The following is a 17303-nucleotide window of genomic DNA, read 5'->3' on the forward strand; positions in this document are numbered from 1 at the left end:
ATCCTGTCATATGCTATTTGTGAAGAATATGTAAATATAGAGTGCCTTTGATGCCCTTTCAGTGCTTCCTTTTACCTGTGCTCCAAAGGTTCAATAAATGATTGAGGTCAAGATGCTCAAAACCTACTATGCCTGTACTGTTTGACACTAAAACAGTTCTAACCAGTTTAGCGTACAAGCATTTCAGCTTCTGATGCACAAAATGGCTCTGTGTGGTCTTTTCCATGTGTTGTAGCAGAATCTGAGAATATTAAGGAAATGTATTACAATGAGCTCATTAATATTTGTATTTATTTTTTTATACCATGCCTTTCCCAAGGCAGGTCACAATAAAGTATATACATAAGCAAAATCACATACATCATAACAGACAGAACATCAATAAAACATAATAATAATAATAATAATAATGTAAAGCCTCCTAAAATTGCAAAGAGGCTACCAGCACCTCACATCAAAAAACTATAGATCAAGTTCCATATGTCATCTTACCGAAAAGGTGTTTCTTCAACATTTTCTTAAAACTACTCACACTTGTTTGCTGTCGTAAATATCCCGGAAGCTTATTCCACTCCTGAGGACCCACACATGAAAATATGCCAGGTTTAGACACGGCTAGCTGCAGCTGTTTCACTGTCGGAATGTGTAGGTCATCGTGAGTCACCAAGAGCGACATGCGCTGTGGTTCATATGGCAGAATGCTATCTGTCAAATGTTTCGGTGCCTTATTGTGTATACAAAGATGCATCAAGACCACTAATTTATAAAGGATTCGAGGTTCAAAGATATATAGCATTCTGTCACTTGATCACTCTTAATCGAAACAAAGTTCAAACGATCGCGTTCTGGGCTACCTGCAGTGTACTCAGTGCTGATGCAGGTATACCCAAAAGCACCAAATTGCCATGAGCTCTCCAGGAGATGCCCAGACATTGCACACGATGAAGTGCTGACCTTTAACGCTCCAAAATTACTGGCAGGTCTGGAGGTGACGGTAGTGTTGAACACAATATGCATGTCAAAGGTATACCTCATGCACGTATATTAAAAGCATAAACCAGTAGGTCTGGGGCTGCCGATTGCATGAGAGGTGGAAGTTCCCCCTCCCCCCAAAAAAAAAATATATATATATGGAAAATGTTCATCATATGTAGAGTTGAGGGGCAGCATATATGTCCCGCTGAATTTTATAGCTCCAAAATATTGATGTCAATTTTATAAATCACAAATAATTCTGGAACTACTAATACTACTACCAAAAATGTCCCGGATATATTTATATTTTTTTATTTTATCTCATGGCCTCAGACCCACCACTCCACCGCTAATTAAAGTCTTATAGTGGGAAGAATTACATGGCTCTTCATCATTGGCCAACTAATAATCTTAGAGCATATTTTTTTAACTTATCTTATTATCTATTTAAGCTTTCAATAAATATTTTCAATAAATATCTCTTTTAAATATACTTTATATATTTTCAAGCACTTAGCTTAACAAGTGTGACCCGGGAGAGGATGACCCGACATGTTTCGCATTATTGTGCTTTATCAAGGGTTCCCTGCAACCGCTGTTGTCACATGGGGTCACGCGGGGTCACACTTGAAAATATATAAAGTATATTTTAAAAAGATATTTATTGAAAATATTTATTGAAAGCTTAAATAGATGCTCTAAGAAGATTATTAGTTGGTCAATGATGAAGAACCATGGAATTCTTTCTACTATAAGACTGTAATTAGCGGTGGAGTGGTGGGTCTGAAGCCATGAGATAAAGTTTAAAAAATTAAAAATATATCCACTGAATCTTATGACATGTGCCTATGATGTGCTATAATAAGACACACCCATGACTGATGCTCATGCGTGCCTACGACGTAGCTTTTCCTGGCGCATGCGCCCATTTATGCCTCTTTCCGTGAACTCTTTTGGCACGTGTCAGTTGCTTTCTCCAATGACTGATCTAATGGAACATCCAGGAACCTTATTTCCATGCAAAGTTTTTTGAGCATTGCTCGTTTAGAAATCGGAAAATTCACTGGCACTACAACAGCACACAGGATTTTAATGGAGACTTTCGAACATTGGGGCCCCAACCGACTGACTGAATTTTCTACATCCTATTAGCCCACACTGGGGCTGAATTTATCCAAGGCTCTCACCACAGGGGTAGATAAAAAGAAAGCCTTTGTATATTGGGCTAGTAATGTCCGGCCTTCAACAGCCTGCCATGAAATCACAAGAATAAGTTTGCTTTGAAGTGGGAATACCGGCTGGGTGAGTTTCTTCTCCCTGCAGGTAATTAATGCTTGATTACATCACACAGAGACACACCGGTCTTAGGAGGTTCTCTTCCCTCCCAGTCCCTTTTTCACTCACTTTATTAACATTGACCAACTCGGTGGAGATCATTCAGTGGCAGGAGATGAGAGTACTGCATCTCTGACCCTCCTCCGGTTAGGCTGTTGCTGGTCACCATGGAAGGCTATCAGGTGGGTTATTTGAACAAGAGAAGGCACGTTTCACAGCTTCTAGGATTCCTTGATAATTCTTCAATTCATTTTTTTTTCCAAGCGATGTCTAGAAGGACTTGAACCTATTGAGATGTTACTAGAACTTTCCTGCTCCTGGAGGCTAAGGTGATTCAGTAAGAATTGAGGTTCTTGGTGTAATAGGGGTTGGTTGTTGGGGCCAGAGCACCGGAACTCAGCAAATATACCAGAGCCTCTAATGTAAATATAAATACTCCAACTGTTGTTGGTGTTACTTAGAGAGACCTGTGCTGTGATGGTATTAATGCTGTAGCTTTTAACACAGTGTATTTTAAACTGTGTGCCTCCTGAGATTTCATGTGTGCCGCAACACACTGGGGAGGAGAAGAGGCACCGGCGCCGGCTGACTGGCTATAGGACATGCCTCTTGCGGTGAGAGGCATGTCCTGTAGGCAATCAGCCAGCGCTAGAACCTCTCCTTCTCTCTGTACCTCTTCCCTGCTGGCACCCCCCCCCCCCACTGGTGACTCAGGGCCCATCTGGAGGGCCTTCGCGCGCGCGTGGACACTGATGTGATGCCATCACGGCAACGTCCACGCACTTCCAGGTGCCTCGAGCCGCGGCCACTGCATTTACGGCTCGACAAAGATTGCGGGACACTTTTAACACAGTGTTAATTGTTAGGGTTACAATGTTAGTTTTGAACGCTGCATTCGCGTTGTCTGTTTTACAGGACTTGGCAGGCAGTTGTTGTTTAATGCATTGTGGGAATTCTTCCTCTGTTTGCTTTGTACCTGAGTATCAAAGCCTGGTATATTTGTTGAGCTTAATCTGATAGAACAGCCTCCAGTAAAAAGAATATCAAAAGGTTGTTTGGTTGATTTTCAACTTGAAAAAAATTTCTGATCATGTAACTAAATTCTATTGGAAGCTACACTGGCTCCCAGTTGAGGCAAGAATATGATTCAAGTTAGGTTGCGCCTCTTACATGACATTGTTTGGCCGTATACCTGATTATATTATTGATCACTTTAAATTTTCTGACAGAAAACGTTTTTCTTGTCTTTTTTAGATTATTTACATTTCCTACTGTAAAAGGTTGCATATACAAAAGATTTTTCCATAGAACTTTATCTTTTCAAGCTGGATCATGGGATAAACCCTTTTCTGTCCTGATTACAAACTCCAGCTCCTATCTTTCCTTTAGAAAAATGCTAAAGATCTACTTTTTTGACAAATTCTTCTGAATGTGATTATAATACACTGCGCTTTCACAGTCTCTTGATTGTTGTGAACTGTGTTGAACAGAGAGGTTACTGTGGTATATAAGTGAATTTATTATATCAGATAGCAAGTTATAGTTGTAGGAAGCCACAAAAGGTATCGCAAATCACTGGCCCTGTCGCTCTCCTCTGAAGCTTCCAGTGGGGTAATGTGCCTGCTTGACTCTGAGCTGCCCAATTAGGCAAGGAGCACAGAACTAGCACCGGACACACTGGGACCCAGAGCAGAGAGTAAGGCATGGATCCAGCCAGCGGCAGATGACCCCCAAACTCTGCCTCACTGAGGTTATTTAGCTATGACAAGGATGCTTCTTTAGGGCTGGGGTTCAGAGCAATGCCCTGTTTTATATATTCCCCAGAACACTGGCCATGAAAAAGCAAATGCTCTCCTCCTAATTATGAGTGTAGTATCTGTTTAGCCATTTAACTAGTATCTATTTGGCTGGGCAGGCAGCCAGGAAGCTTTGAAAGTGCAATAGAGTGGAGGAGAGTGGGTACTTTGCATACCTTTAAAGCAGGCGGATATGCATGATCTAGTAAGAGTTCACAGTGAAAGCTCCATGTATATATTTCCCCCACAGGTAAAAGCAGGTGCAGTGCAAACTGACTTTTATGCACAGTGAGGGGGATGTGCCTGGTGCACAGTAGCTACCCTTAAATTGTCACTGTGCTACCAGTCCATTCCTTTCTTCCTCCCCCCTCCCCCCCCCCCTCATCTTCACTTTCAGCTTTCTTGGGTGTGATGGGAGAATTTCCCACCATGGCTCAAGCGCCAACCTCATGATGGGCAAGGATTCTGCATCTGGCTTCTAGTCGGCCTTCTTTTCACCCCCACCTTTATGCAAGTAGTTATTACTGGTATGGCTAGTCTGTTGTTTGCATATCATCACAGCTGGTAATGGTCCCGACGCCAGGGAATATAATTTGGGATGTTTAAATGGTATATGATTGCAGCAGGGATGTCCCTACACCGTCATTGGCTGTAGAGCAGATAGATGAACCCTGATATGCTGCCTGGCACAAGTCTGTGGTTGGGCACACTTGCTTGAATGGCAGGGAAGCTCTGGAGATGGGTAAATGCCAAGCCCTGCCGGGCCCAGGGTGCGAAGGGGCACAGAATACACTTTGTTGGCTCTGTCATTGTGTTGTGAAGTTATACAAACTGTCCAAGTCATATTCATGTTAAATAAAAACTGCAAAACTATAAATACTTAGGAGTGTATCGTTTATATTGCCGGTACGTATTATAATCAAATTAATTCAAATTAATTACCAGCTTTTTTAATGTCAATTATTCTAGAAAACCATTGTTCTTACTTGCTAATGTTCAAATATAATATATGTATTTTCTACTCATGATATTAATGATTAAATATTAAAATTATTTCTTACTACTATTAATAAGTGCTCAGTCTCTTGTCTGCTGCATAAGAGCCACAGTGAGATCATTACGGGACCATCATCGCACTTATTGGCCCCTTATTGTGTGTTATATCTGATCTCAAGATGTTAAACATCCAGCCTGTGCTTATGTGTTTTTATACTTATTATACTTTCCTACTAATAATAAATCAAGCACTTATCTTCCCCAGCTTGGATGTTCAATTTTGTGGCTGCGCAGACTTCCTTTTCCAAAGTGATCGTGTAAATATGTGCAAATGTGCAAAAGTGCCAATTGGTGAATTCTCTCTACTCCCCTACTCAGTCCTGAGTTTCGCCGCGAAGGCTTCTTCAGGAGAAGTATTTGCTGCAAATAAATTAAAAAAAGTTTTTGTGAACTCCTAAATTGTAAAATTTAAAATACATACAATTTAGGAGTTCACAAAAATTTTTTTTTAAATTTATTTGCAGCAAATACTCCTCCTGACCTGGGTGTACTGATAGATAGGACCCTGAAGCCGTCGGCACAATGCGTGGCGGCGGCAAAGAAAGCAAATAGAATGTTAGGCATGATAAAAAAGGGAATCACGAGTAGATCGGAGAAAGTTTCCCAGTGCCTTTGAAAATTACTTTCCACACGACACAAGCACGTGAAGAGATTTCTGCTTGAGGGAGTTCTAAGGAATGTTATATTATGTATGTACGATTGCAAGGTCCTGAAAAACAGACAACGCCAAATTCCTCTGTCAGTTGGAGAGGGGAGAAACCTGAATGAGTTGCTGTAAGGGTGTTGTCTGTTCCTACAGATGCTATACTGCCACGCTATATTCTCTGCTACGTATGTTCTAATTAGCATCTCAGAGGCTCCAGGCCTATTCTTAGAAACATCTGACCAAGAAAGACCCGCCGCTGCCTTTCCTAGGTTCCACTCTATTTTTATGTGAATGCAAAATATTTTCCGTGAACTTTAATGGTGGTCAACAAGGTCAAAGGTGAGACTAAGAATCAAGGAGCATTTTTTTTCCCACCAAGAGTCAAACTTGTAATTGGGCTTATGAATTTTTCCAGTAAACTTAACCGCATTTTATTTTAATGCACTCTGCTTTGTGCTTTCTTGTGATTTGAAAAGGTGGAATATAAATCTTGGCAATAAATTGAACTGAAACCTGTATGGTAACTCTTTTTTTTTTTTTTTTTTTTGCCAGTGTTCACCCTGATGCCATCCCTGAGCACAAAACAACCTGACACGTTGGGCTCCTTTTACTAAGCTGCGATAGCGTTTTTAGCGCACGCAGGATTTTAGCACCTGCTAAACCCACGCAACACGGCTAGAACCAACGCCAGCTCAATGCTGGCGTTAAGGTCTAGTGTGCGTGGCAATTCAGCGCGCTCTAAATCCTTAATTGCCAGTTAGTAAAAGCAGCCCTTTGTCGTCTGCTCTTTAATGAATAATGGAGCCTTTTTACTAAAGTGTGATAAGCTCTGGGGTTTCTTAACACATTTTCCTGCACACTAAGCTGAGATATAATGTGTCACTTTTTTTTAGGACTATTTGTCTTTTTTTCTTTTTTTTTATTTGCAGGTCATGTGTTAATATTTCCATTAGTGTGGTACCTGCAAATAATTAACACAGGAGTGCTTTTCACCTCTTATTTAGCAGGCACTAAGGCCCAGATTCCATAGTTGCCAGATCCACGGTTTTCTCGCCCAATTGGGCTGCTTTGGAATGCTGGTTGTGGGAGATTTTGAGCAGCTGCGGGTTGCGTTTTTTGGGGCCGGTTTTAGATTTTTGTCGCTCTAATTTGGGATGCATCGTGGCACAGTCATCTTGGCAAGCCCTGCCGCGTCTGGAGGGGGCTCTGCCAATGCGAGGATGACATCGTATGGCGTATGCTCAGAGGCCCTCCAGACCCAGCAGGAAAGAAGAGAAGAGGCGGTGGTGGGGGCGGGGCTGGAGGCAAAATAGGGCGTGGTTTGCGATGGTGTTGGAGTGGAGCTGGGGGCAGACTGGAGCAGGGACTGGGATTTTTATAGCGTCAAATATGGTAACCCTAGATATTGGGCTGTTTTTGGGCTCCTTTTTTAAGATAATTGGGCTGGATTATAAAAAAGTATCTGGCAACACTACCAGATTCTATAAACGGTGCCTGAAATTAGATGCCTAAATCAGCGTGCCTATCCGATTTAGGTGCCTAATTTAATTTTTTAATTAGCTTAATTGGTGCTGAAAATAAGTTTGCCTCAATAATTGGCATAAATTAATATTAATTGCTCTTTAAGCCCCTACTGATTTCAGGGTGTGGTTAAGGGCAGACCTTGGGCTTGTTTTACATGGCATAAATAGGGAGCACTTAAGACTTTGACACCTACCAGCACCTAAGTCCAATTAGAGGAGAGGAGGAGGAGTGGCCTAGAGGTTAGAACTGCTGCCTCAGAGCCCAGAGGTTATGAGTAGAGAATGACACGGGGACAAATTTTTCCCCATCCCAGAAGAAACTCATTTTCCCGTCCCGGAGAGTTCTTTTCCTGTCTCTGCCCCATTCCTGTAAGCTCTGACCTCATCTACACAAGCCTCGAACACTTTAAAATCAGAAGTATTCAAGGCTTGTGCTCTTAAGGCAGGGCTTACAGGAATGAGATAGGGACAGCAACAAAACCTGCAGGGACGGGGAATCTGAGTTCCTGCCGGGTTGGGGACAAATTTGTCCCCGTGCCATTCTCTACACTGCACCACTCTAGAAATCAAAATGTAGTAAAAGTGAGCCTAGTATAGGAAAATGGAGCCATTGTGACATCACGGATGAGGTTGGCTCTTAGGCATTGGTGGAATGAGGCTTTATGACATCACAATACCAGCTCTGGTTATCAGAGGCTGAAACTTTTCACACTATTTATTAATTCAGTTTTCTATACTGTTCTCCCAAGTAGAGAATGACACGGGGACAAATTTTTCCCCGCCCCTGTGGGAACTCATTTTCCCGTCCCGGAGAGTTATTCTCCTGTACCTGCCCTATTCTGGCAAGCTCCGACCTCATCTGCACAAACCTCAAATACTTTAAAATTATAAGTGGTCAAGGCTTGTGCGGTTAAGGCAGGGCTTACAGGAAGGGGTCAGGGACAAGGACAGTGACAAAACTCACGGGGATGGGACGGGGAAAAATATGTCCCCGTGCCATTTTCTAGTTATGAGTTCAATCCCAGACTGCTCCCTGTGACTCTGGGCAAGTCTTTTAACCCTCCATAGCCCCAAGTACCACAGTTAGATTGAGAGCCTGTCAGGACAGATAGAGAAAATACCTGATTACTTTTCAATGTATTGTAAACTGATTTGGGTGAATCTCTTCATGAAAAAAGAATTTAGGTCCTCTGTATCTAAGGGCTCCTTTTACAAAGCCGCGCTAGGGCCTTGACGCGTGGAATAGCATGCGCTAAATTGCCCTGCGCGCTAGCCGCTACTGCCTCCTTTGGAGTAGGTGGTAGATTTTTGGCTAGCGCATGCTAATCCAGTGCGTGCGTTAAAAACGCTAGCACACCTTTGTAAAAGGAGCCCTTATGCTGTGGTAGAGGTTTCTACCACAGCCCGGGGCGCTAAATGCTCCGACGCACATGGGAATTCTAAGAGCATTGGAGCAGCATCGGAGCGTTTCATTCTTTGAGCATCAGAGCAGCGTTGGAGCATTTGGTGCCGAGGGGCCGCAAAAGAAACCTCAACTGTGGCTTAGTAAAAGGGGAGGTGGGGGGGGGTAGTTTAATAACTCAAAGCAATTAATAAAGCGAGTCTCCTCTGCTGGGGAAGAAAACAGAACTGGCCCCAACGCTGTATAAAATGGAGAAAAAAGAGACCTGAAAAAGAACAGAAGCATCACAAAACAGCACCCCAGCTGTATAATAGTAAGCTCACTGTCATCAATGGTCAAGAAAACACAACTCCACATGCGCCAACAGGCCAGACAATTTTCTTCACAAGCAGGAAATAACAGTTAATGCTGAGTCACCCACAATCCAATGGGACAAAAATGAAACCTCCCTATGAGTCAAAAAAATTCACTTAGCTTTCATCGTGATCACCCACTGACGGTCCCAAGTACATAATCCCATGCGCATGTGTGTGACGCTCCTGTTCTTTCTGAGGCCTCTTTTTTTCTCCACTTTATATAGCGTGGTGGCCAGTTCTGTTTTCTTCCCCAGTAGAGGAGAGTTGCTTTATTAATTGCTTTGATATTTTCCAGCCCTGTCCTGTGTACTAAATTCTTATTGGGGATTAATAAATTCCAATAGATCTAGGCACAAATCTATACACAGCGCCTGAATGAAGATTGTCGGCTACTAAGCGCCACATTTCTCAGCACCTATCATTTAGGCGCTGTTTACAGAATCGGGGCCTAAGTGCTCCCATGTTAACGCCACAATATCCTGTTAGTGCAGCCAGTGGCATAGTGAGGATGAGAGGCGCCCTCTTCTCCGCCCCCGACCTTCACATACTCCTTCACCGCCCCCTCCTGCCGCGTGCACGCCGCTTCCCTACCCAGTACCTCTGTAGCATTCCTGGCGTGAACAGCAACACCCCAACCTGTTGTCGCGCCAGTGTCGGCTCTTCCTCTGATGTCACTTCCTTAGAGTGGGTCCGGGAAGTGACATCAGAGGAAGAGCCAATGCTGGCACGAAAGCAGGTTGGAGGTTGCTGCTTGTGCCAGGAACATTACAGAGGCATGGGGGAAGGGAAGTGGTGCTCATGTGTGGCAGTGGAGGGAGCAGCTGCTTTTAAGGTGGCCACCGACAATGGCCCTGGTTAAATCTGGGCCAAAATACCTAGTGTACCTGAATGTAACTCATCTTGAGCTACTGCTGGAAAAGGCATGAGCAAAATCCAAAATACGAGAAATAAAAATAGTATGAGCGAGGCTGCCTTGAGGGAATGGAGATGCAAAAATTGCTCCCTGTTCATTGTCTCCTCTGTGGGGGTTGTGGTGCAATGGTTGGAATGGGACTCTAGGAGGCGATAGAGTACTCCTGAATATGAAATAACAGATCTCTGTTTCTTTGCTTCCAGAATGGTCCCCCTCCACCGTATGGAAATGCTCCTTTCAACCTTTATCATGGAACTGCTCCACATCCTCACAGACCAGGAGGAAACCAGGGGATGGTCTTTCAACCATACATGCCCCAGGCCGGACCATCGCCACCAACATATGTCATTCAGCAGCCAAATTCAGGTAAATCTTCATCATCATTAGCATGTTTAAGGTGAGAAGAAAGAATCTCCCCTTTAGACTACTAGAGACATGCTAATCCCTGATGTCTCTCTCTAGGGGAGATGGAGGTGTCGGTCCTCATAAGTTTTAAGAAAACCTCTCAGCCTGACAATCTGTACACATGTTGGCAAAATAACACATATGAGTTTAAACAGTGCTAATGCTGGCTGTTTGTAGAGAACAGCATGGAGAGAAATTTGTCCCCGACCCTGCGGGATCTATCTCCATCCCTGTCCCCTCTCCAAGAGTTCTGTCCCTGCCCCATCCCTTCAAGCTCTGTCCTCATGTGTACAAGCTTCGAACACTTATGACGGGGATAGGGCAAGGGGAGGGACAGAACTCATGGAGATGGAACGGGGACAGATTTGTCCCCATGTCATGCTCTACTCAGATGTTGCACTGATTAACCCCTGATGAAGGTGTTTTGCAGTGCCAAAATTTGTATCCTTGTTGACGATGAGATTTGAACATCCCTAAGAATTTTTGTTGATCCCTCAGGAAAGCCATCTCAACTGCCCTATTTTTGTTTGTACTCCTTGACATTATTGGGTGGCCATTAATCCGGGAACACTCATGTTTAGGAGGCGCTAAGGACCACTGCATTTTGGCTGTGTTAATTAGCTAGCACAGCAAGTGTCAGAGCGCCAGCTTGATTAGGGCATCCACCCTCATTCTCTGCCTCTGACCCTTTGAAAATGGCAAAAGATTAATACCACGTGCTTGCCATGTGAGCAGACGGCAAAACTAACACAGACTGCTACAGCACGTCCTTCATGGCATGCCTTCCTTTTTTGTGGCATTAGGCACGTGTTAGCACCTAGCACAGCTTAGTAAATGGGCCCCTTTGTAACAGTGTGACTCTAGAACGGTGTTTCTCAACTCGGTCCTGGAGTACCCCCTTGCCAGTCAGGTTTTCGGGCTATCCACATTGAATTTGCATAAACTCAATTTGCATATACTGCTAATTTCTTTCACGCATATTGATTGTTGATATCTTGAAAAACTGACTGGCAAAGGGGGTTCTCCAGGACCGAGTTGAGAAGCACCGCTCTAGAAGACAATAATAGCAACACTTGTGATAGCGGAGCAGGGGTGTTACAGTTAAGGAGGTCAAAAGCTGCCAAAAAGTCCGACGGAACGTGGACCCACAGGAATTAAGCAAAAGGAGAAAGCAGTGGGAACGGACAATGAGGAAATCCACCAGAGCCAGCATTGATGTTTATTTGAGTCCAAGATGTAAAATAGCGAAGACCCGACACGATACTGTGTTTCGGCGGACCAATTTGCCTGCATCAGGGGCCACTGAGTAAAGAGCTTCACTGAAGATGACATCACATTTATGAATAATAAAAAAAAAACATCAATTCAAAACGATCCAGCATTGCTTTGTCAGTTTTGTACAAGCATGCACAGGACAGTTTTTTCTTGTTCATTTTGGATTGATTTTTTTTTTTTTTTAAATTCATAGATGTGATGTCTTCAGTGAAGCTCTTTACTCAGTGGCCCCTGATGCAGGCGAATTGGTTCACCGAAACGCAGTACCGTGTCGGGTTTTCGCTATAACACATCTTGGACTGAAATAAACATTACTGCTTATATCTGCTGGCTCTGGTGGATTTGCTCATCGTCCATTCCCACTGCTTTCTCCTTTTGCAGTTACAGAGACGACATTAGAATCTGAATATTGGTTTTCGATGCTCTGACATAGCTTTCTTTAGAGGAAAATAGAAGGGAGGGCTGTGATGACTGTTTTTGAATGAGAGGAAATGCTTCCTTTCGCCCAGAGGCAGGGCCATGTGCAGAAACTATCATTATAGGGGCTGAAAAGTGGCCCATGTGCACAAAACACAAGTCCTTACTCTTACTAGGCTTCTGTATGGAAGGGAGGAGATCTGAACAAGTTAAATATAATGTCCATGTTGTGAATGAACATCAGCACAGCACCTCCCTTCTGTCAGGTAAAGTGAGCGAAGCCTTGTGCCTCTCAGTGCTGCAGCTTTAATGAATATGCATTTTGTCATGTCTAATGTAACAGGGTCAAAAGTCCCCTTCCTGCCATCATGCGGAAAAAGAAGATTGATGTCCTCTATCTTCATGATCGTCATCGCCATCATCGTGATAATCATTGGATTATGTGTAGCATGTAAGCCGTTTATGTTTCTCTCTTCCTTTCAGATTTTAGCTTTGTTCACTTGTTCACTTTTCTCTTAAAAGTTGACTGGATTCCAACTGCTCCTAAAGACTAACAGCCCCATTTGAACTTGCCACTACGGTGTCCACAGCAACTATGAATATTCATTCATGACAATCTGGAGTTGTAGCCTAGTTTGTTTTTTTTTAAAATGTTTTCCTGTTTAATCCAGTTAAAACTGTTCTCAGTCGGAGGTCACAGATCACACACACATCTTGAGTCCGCTGTGGTAAACCTGCTAAACTGGCTATACGAAAATCAAAGTTATTATAAGAGATATAGCATAGGCTGCATCACATGCAATCCTCCCTAATACGCCCTGTGGGCATGTTGGTTAAAAAAAAAAAAAATTCCAAGATGCGATATCATATTTTTATGCATATAACATTCACATATTGTGTGTTTCCAAGCTAATCTCTTTAGCTTTTCAGCATACGAGAGGAGTTGCATCCTTTTTATCATTTTGGTCACTCTTCTTTGAACTTTTTCTAATTTTTCTTTTATGTTATTTGAAATACAGTGACCAGAATTGAATACAATATTCGAGGTGAGGTTGCGCCATGAAGTGATACAGAAGCATTGTAATATTCTTGGTCTTATTTAGAGAGTTGCACGGGAACAGAAATCAAACCTGTCCCCACCCGTCCCCACTGCAATGGTATCTGTCCCCACAATTAATCTCATCTGTCTCCGCCCATCCCCATAAACTATACAGGTAGTTATTTCATTTAATTATGCTACTGAATTAGAAGCTCTGGTAGACTCATTTACAAATAATCAGACACTTTATTAATTTGGAAATATTAATTGGGAAGAATACATACCTTGTAAATGGTGAGCACATGCCACCAGCGCTGTTTGTAGGTGGTGGTATGTTTACCGCCAAATGGTAAAAGGACCCCCCTATAAATTAATCTAACAGCTGCAGTATATTCTGGAGCAGTTGGATTTTCTTCATCATTTTTATGGACACCCCTAAATAGATGGATGCACTGCAATCCAATTGGGTTATGATTATGGACTCCTTTTATCAAGCCGCGCTAGTGGTTTAACGCCCGTAATAGCTAAACCGCCGGCCGCGCTAGCCGCTACCGCCTCCTCTTGAGCAGGCGGTAGTTTTTAGGCTGGCGCAGGGTTAACGCGTGATGAAAAGTCACGTGCGTTAACCCCGCTAGCACGGCTTGATAAAAGGAGCCCTGTATTCTGAAACAGCAAATGAACAAGCATTTCACTGAAATAATGAGGTACTGTTCTCAACTGCTTGTTTGGGAAAAAAAAAACACCTTTTTTTATATATAAATGGTGCCCAGCTATGTGGCGCCTCTGACCTAAGGAACCCTCTTGCTTTCTCTTTCAGATAAATTAAATCTCTTGAACTCCTTTCCCAAGAAGGTGGTGGAGAGCTGTTCTGCAAATCCGATCCGCTGCAACGGAATCAAAGATTGTTCCTGGGGGGGCGATGAAGTGGGCTGTGGTAATGAAAAAAACATTTTCCAATTTTGGTTGAAAAGAAAAGTGTGTCTGGGAAGAGGTGCTATGTGCCTGCAGGGTAAAATCCTAGTCGATATCACAAGTGAGGAGTGCAAGACTTCCCTCCCTTTTGTGGCTAAGACAGTGGTCTCAAACTCAAACCCTTTGCAGGGCCACATTTTGGATTATAGGTACTTGGAGGGCCACAGAAAAAAATAGTTAATGTCTTATTAAAGAAATGACAACTTTGCATGAGGTAAAACTTATAGTTGTGATATATGTAGTTCATAAATCTTATAACTGTAAGTTTATAATAATAAATATAATATAATAAAGCTTTCAGCTGTGTATTGCTGACTTATAGTTTATAATATAACTAGTTGTTTAGCCCGTTACATTAACGGGTGCTAGCAGCCCTTCTCCCTTACTTTTACCTCCTCCCTGTCCAGCAGCACCCCCACCCATTCCCTGCTCCCCCTATATAGCAGTAGCACTTCTCCTTTTATCTCCCCCTGTTCAGCATCACCCCATTTCCAGCTCCCCATATCCAGCAGTAGCTCTTCTCCTTTGCAGGAGCCCTTCTCCCTTCCTTTTACGTCACCCCCCCCCCCCCGTCTAGCAGCACCTCTTCCCTGCTTCCCCTATCCAGCAGTAGGCCTCCCTTCCTGTTACCTCCCCCCCTGTCCAGAATCACCTCTTCCCTGCTCCTCCTGTACTGCAGCACCCCCTTACCTGCTCCCCCTGTCCAGTCCGGTGATCTCCAGCCATCAGACTGGCTCCTGCAGGGAGTCTAGTTCCTGTCCGGTCCCCGCCAGGCGTGCGAGCCTGCTCCGCCCCCTCCCAACCTGCCGGGAGTATTTGAATTAGACCCGACGGTTCCTGTTGAGGGAAGCACTCCTTACCGGATTCAGCGGTGAACTCCAGCCATCGGGCCGACATCCGCCTTGTTTTTGTTTTTTTTTTAGTTGAAAGACGTGGCGGTGGCTCCTCTCATGATCCCCGCCTGTGTCGGAAGTCCGGCGCAGGCGGGGATCGTGAGAGTAGCCACCGCCGCGTCTTTCAAAGAATCGTAAGCCGCGCATGCGCACTTCCTATGTGTCGCTACAGCTCACGGAAAACCGGCACACACTTAGGAAGTGCGCATGCGCGGCTTACCATTTTATTATATTAGAAGTTTATAATATAAGTTTAAACTATAAATTTATAAATCTTATAACTATAAGTCAGCTATACACAGCTGAAAGCCGTGCAACATGCAGAAAGTGAAAAACTATCAAAATATCAACTGCAAGAGACAAGATTTTGGACCAACTATTTTGCGGCCTTCGGTATTATAAAGAATGATTCTTTATGGAAAACTTGTGCCTTAAGTATCTGGCGGTCGTGTCCATAACCGCCTTCAGCTTTCACCTCCTCCAGCGCTGGACACGCGTACAAGCTGCACGGCCTCCAATGGTTACCTTAAGCTCTGAAACGTTGCCCGCCTCTCTGCTGTAATCTCGCGCAAGCGTTTTCCTGCATCTGCACACGATTGGACTCCACCTCACAATCGCGTACAGACGCAGGAAAGCGCTTGTGTGAGGTCACAGCGACCGCCGGATTCTTAAGGCACAGGTTTTCCATAAAGAATCATTCTTTACTAGTCTTTAAGCCTGTTACATTAACGGGTGCTAGAATAGAGTGTCTGTCTGTCTGTGTTTCTTTATCTCTCTCTCCTTGGCCGCTGTCTGTGTCCTTCTGTCTCCCCCCCCCCCCCCCCGTCGAGCAAAGCTATCTGCCCCAGCACAAACCTCCCACCCAAAGCAGCCCCTTTTTCCTCTCCCTATCTCTCCATGGCCCCTTCTGTCTCCTCCCAGCACACCCCTCCCCCAAAGCAGCCCTATTCCCTTCTCCCTGTCTCTCCATGGCCCCTTCTGTCTTCCCCCCAGAGTAAAACTGTCTGTCCCCAGCACACCTCCCCCCCAAAGCAGCCCCCTTTCCCTCTCCCTCTGGCCCCTGAATTAATCATTAATCCCCCTACTTACCCTCCCTCCATCCCGGCGTCTTCTGGCTTGCTCCTCTTCAAAGCAGGCCACGATCGTGGTGGCTGGCCCCAGCGAACTTCACAGGCCGCTCCCCAACCCGGAAGCACGCTCCCCCCCCCGACGCGATCCCGTGCGTTAGAAGGAATGTGCCACTGAGGCCGGAAAGCGGCCCGTGAGGCCCGCCAAAGCCGGCCATGATTGCAGGCTGCCCCAAAGAGGAGGATCAGCGGCAGCGACAGCAGCGGTGAGCGAGGGCGGGAGGTATGGTCCAGCTTGCTTCGGGTTGGTGAGATGAGGGCGGGAGGTCTGTTGAGCTTCCTTCGGGTTGGTGAGGGCGGGAGAAGGGGAGTGGCCAGAGTGATCATTGGCCGGGTTCTAAAATGGAACACGGCCACGGATCACACACCACGGCTGCAATAATCACACTTTTTTAAAAGTGCATGCACCACTAACCTTTTATTATATAGGATAATGCAAAATACTACCTGGCGGGCCACATGTGGCCTGTGGACCGCGAGTTTGAGACCACTGGGCTATGACAAGGAGTGGGGAGAGGATACTTCTAACAAACTCCTGAAATCATCTTACCTATTAAACTTCCCTTTTTACAAAAACACAGAAGAGGTTTCTAGTGCCGGCTGGTGTGCTGAATGCTCTGTGCTGTTCCGACACTCGTAGGAAGTCTATGACCATTGGAGTAGTGTAGAGCATTCAATGCGCTGGCCAGTGCTAAAACCTCTTCCGTGCTTTTGTTAAAAAAAAAATAAAAAATAAAAAAGGGGTGGGGGGTGGGGTGTAAGTGTAAGAAAATGTATACTCTAGAGCAGTGATTCCCAACCCTGTCCTGGAGGAACACCAGGCCAATCGGGTTTTCAGGCTAGCCCTAATGAATATGCATGAGAGAGATTTGCATATGATGGAAGTGATAGGCATGCAAATTTGCTTCATGCATATTCATTAGGGCTAGCCTGAAAACCCAATTAGCCTGGTGTTCCTCCAGGACAGGGTTGGGAACCACTGCCCTAGAGGAAAGTGTAAGAATATGTATATCCTAGACCTAGAGGAAAGAAGGAACAGGCGAGATATGAATCAGATGTTCAAATACTTCAAAGGTATTAACGTAGAACATAATCTATTCCAGAGAAAGGAAAATTGTAAAACCAGAGGGCATAATATGAGATTGAGGGGAGGTAGATTAGGAAATTCTTCTT

The 17303-nt window shown here is 44.4% G+C and overlaps 1 protein-coding gene across 1 annotated transcript in view; it reads left to right on the forward strand.

The window, feature by feature from the left end:
* The first annotated feature begins 2329 nt into the window (after positions 1–2329).
* Positions 2330–17303, forward strand: part of TMPRSS13 (transmembrane serine protease 13) — a 32961-nt gene continuing 17987 nt past the window's right edge. The window contains exons 1-4 of the mRNA XM_033919057.1: positions 2330–2492; positions 10206–10368; positions 12443–12550; positions 13956–14072. Of these exons, the coding sequence (XP_033774948.1) occupies positions 2478–2492; positions 10206–10368; positions 12443–12550; positions 13956–14072 (403 nt within the window). The 5' untranslated portion in view covers positions 2330–2477. The remainder of the gene's footprint in view (positions 2493–10205; positions 10369–12442; positions 12551–13955; positions 14073–17303) is intronic.

The sequence above is a fragment of the Geotrypetes seraphini genome, chromosome 13 (genome assembly GCF_902459505.1).
Source record: "Geotrypetes seraphini chromosome 13, aGeoSer1.1, whole genome shotgun sequence".
NCBI lineage: Eukaryota > Metazoa > Chordata > Amphibia > Gymnophiona > Dermophiidae > Geotrypetes > Geotrypetes seraphini.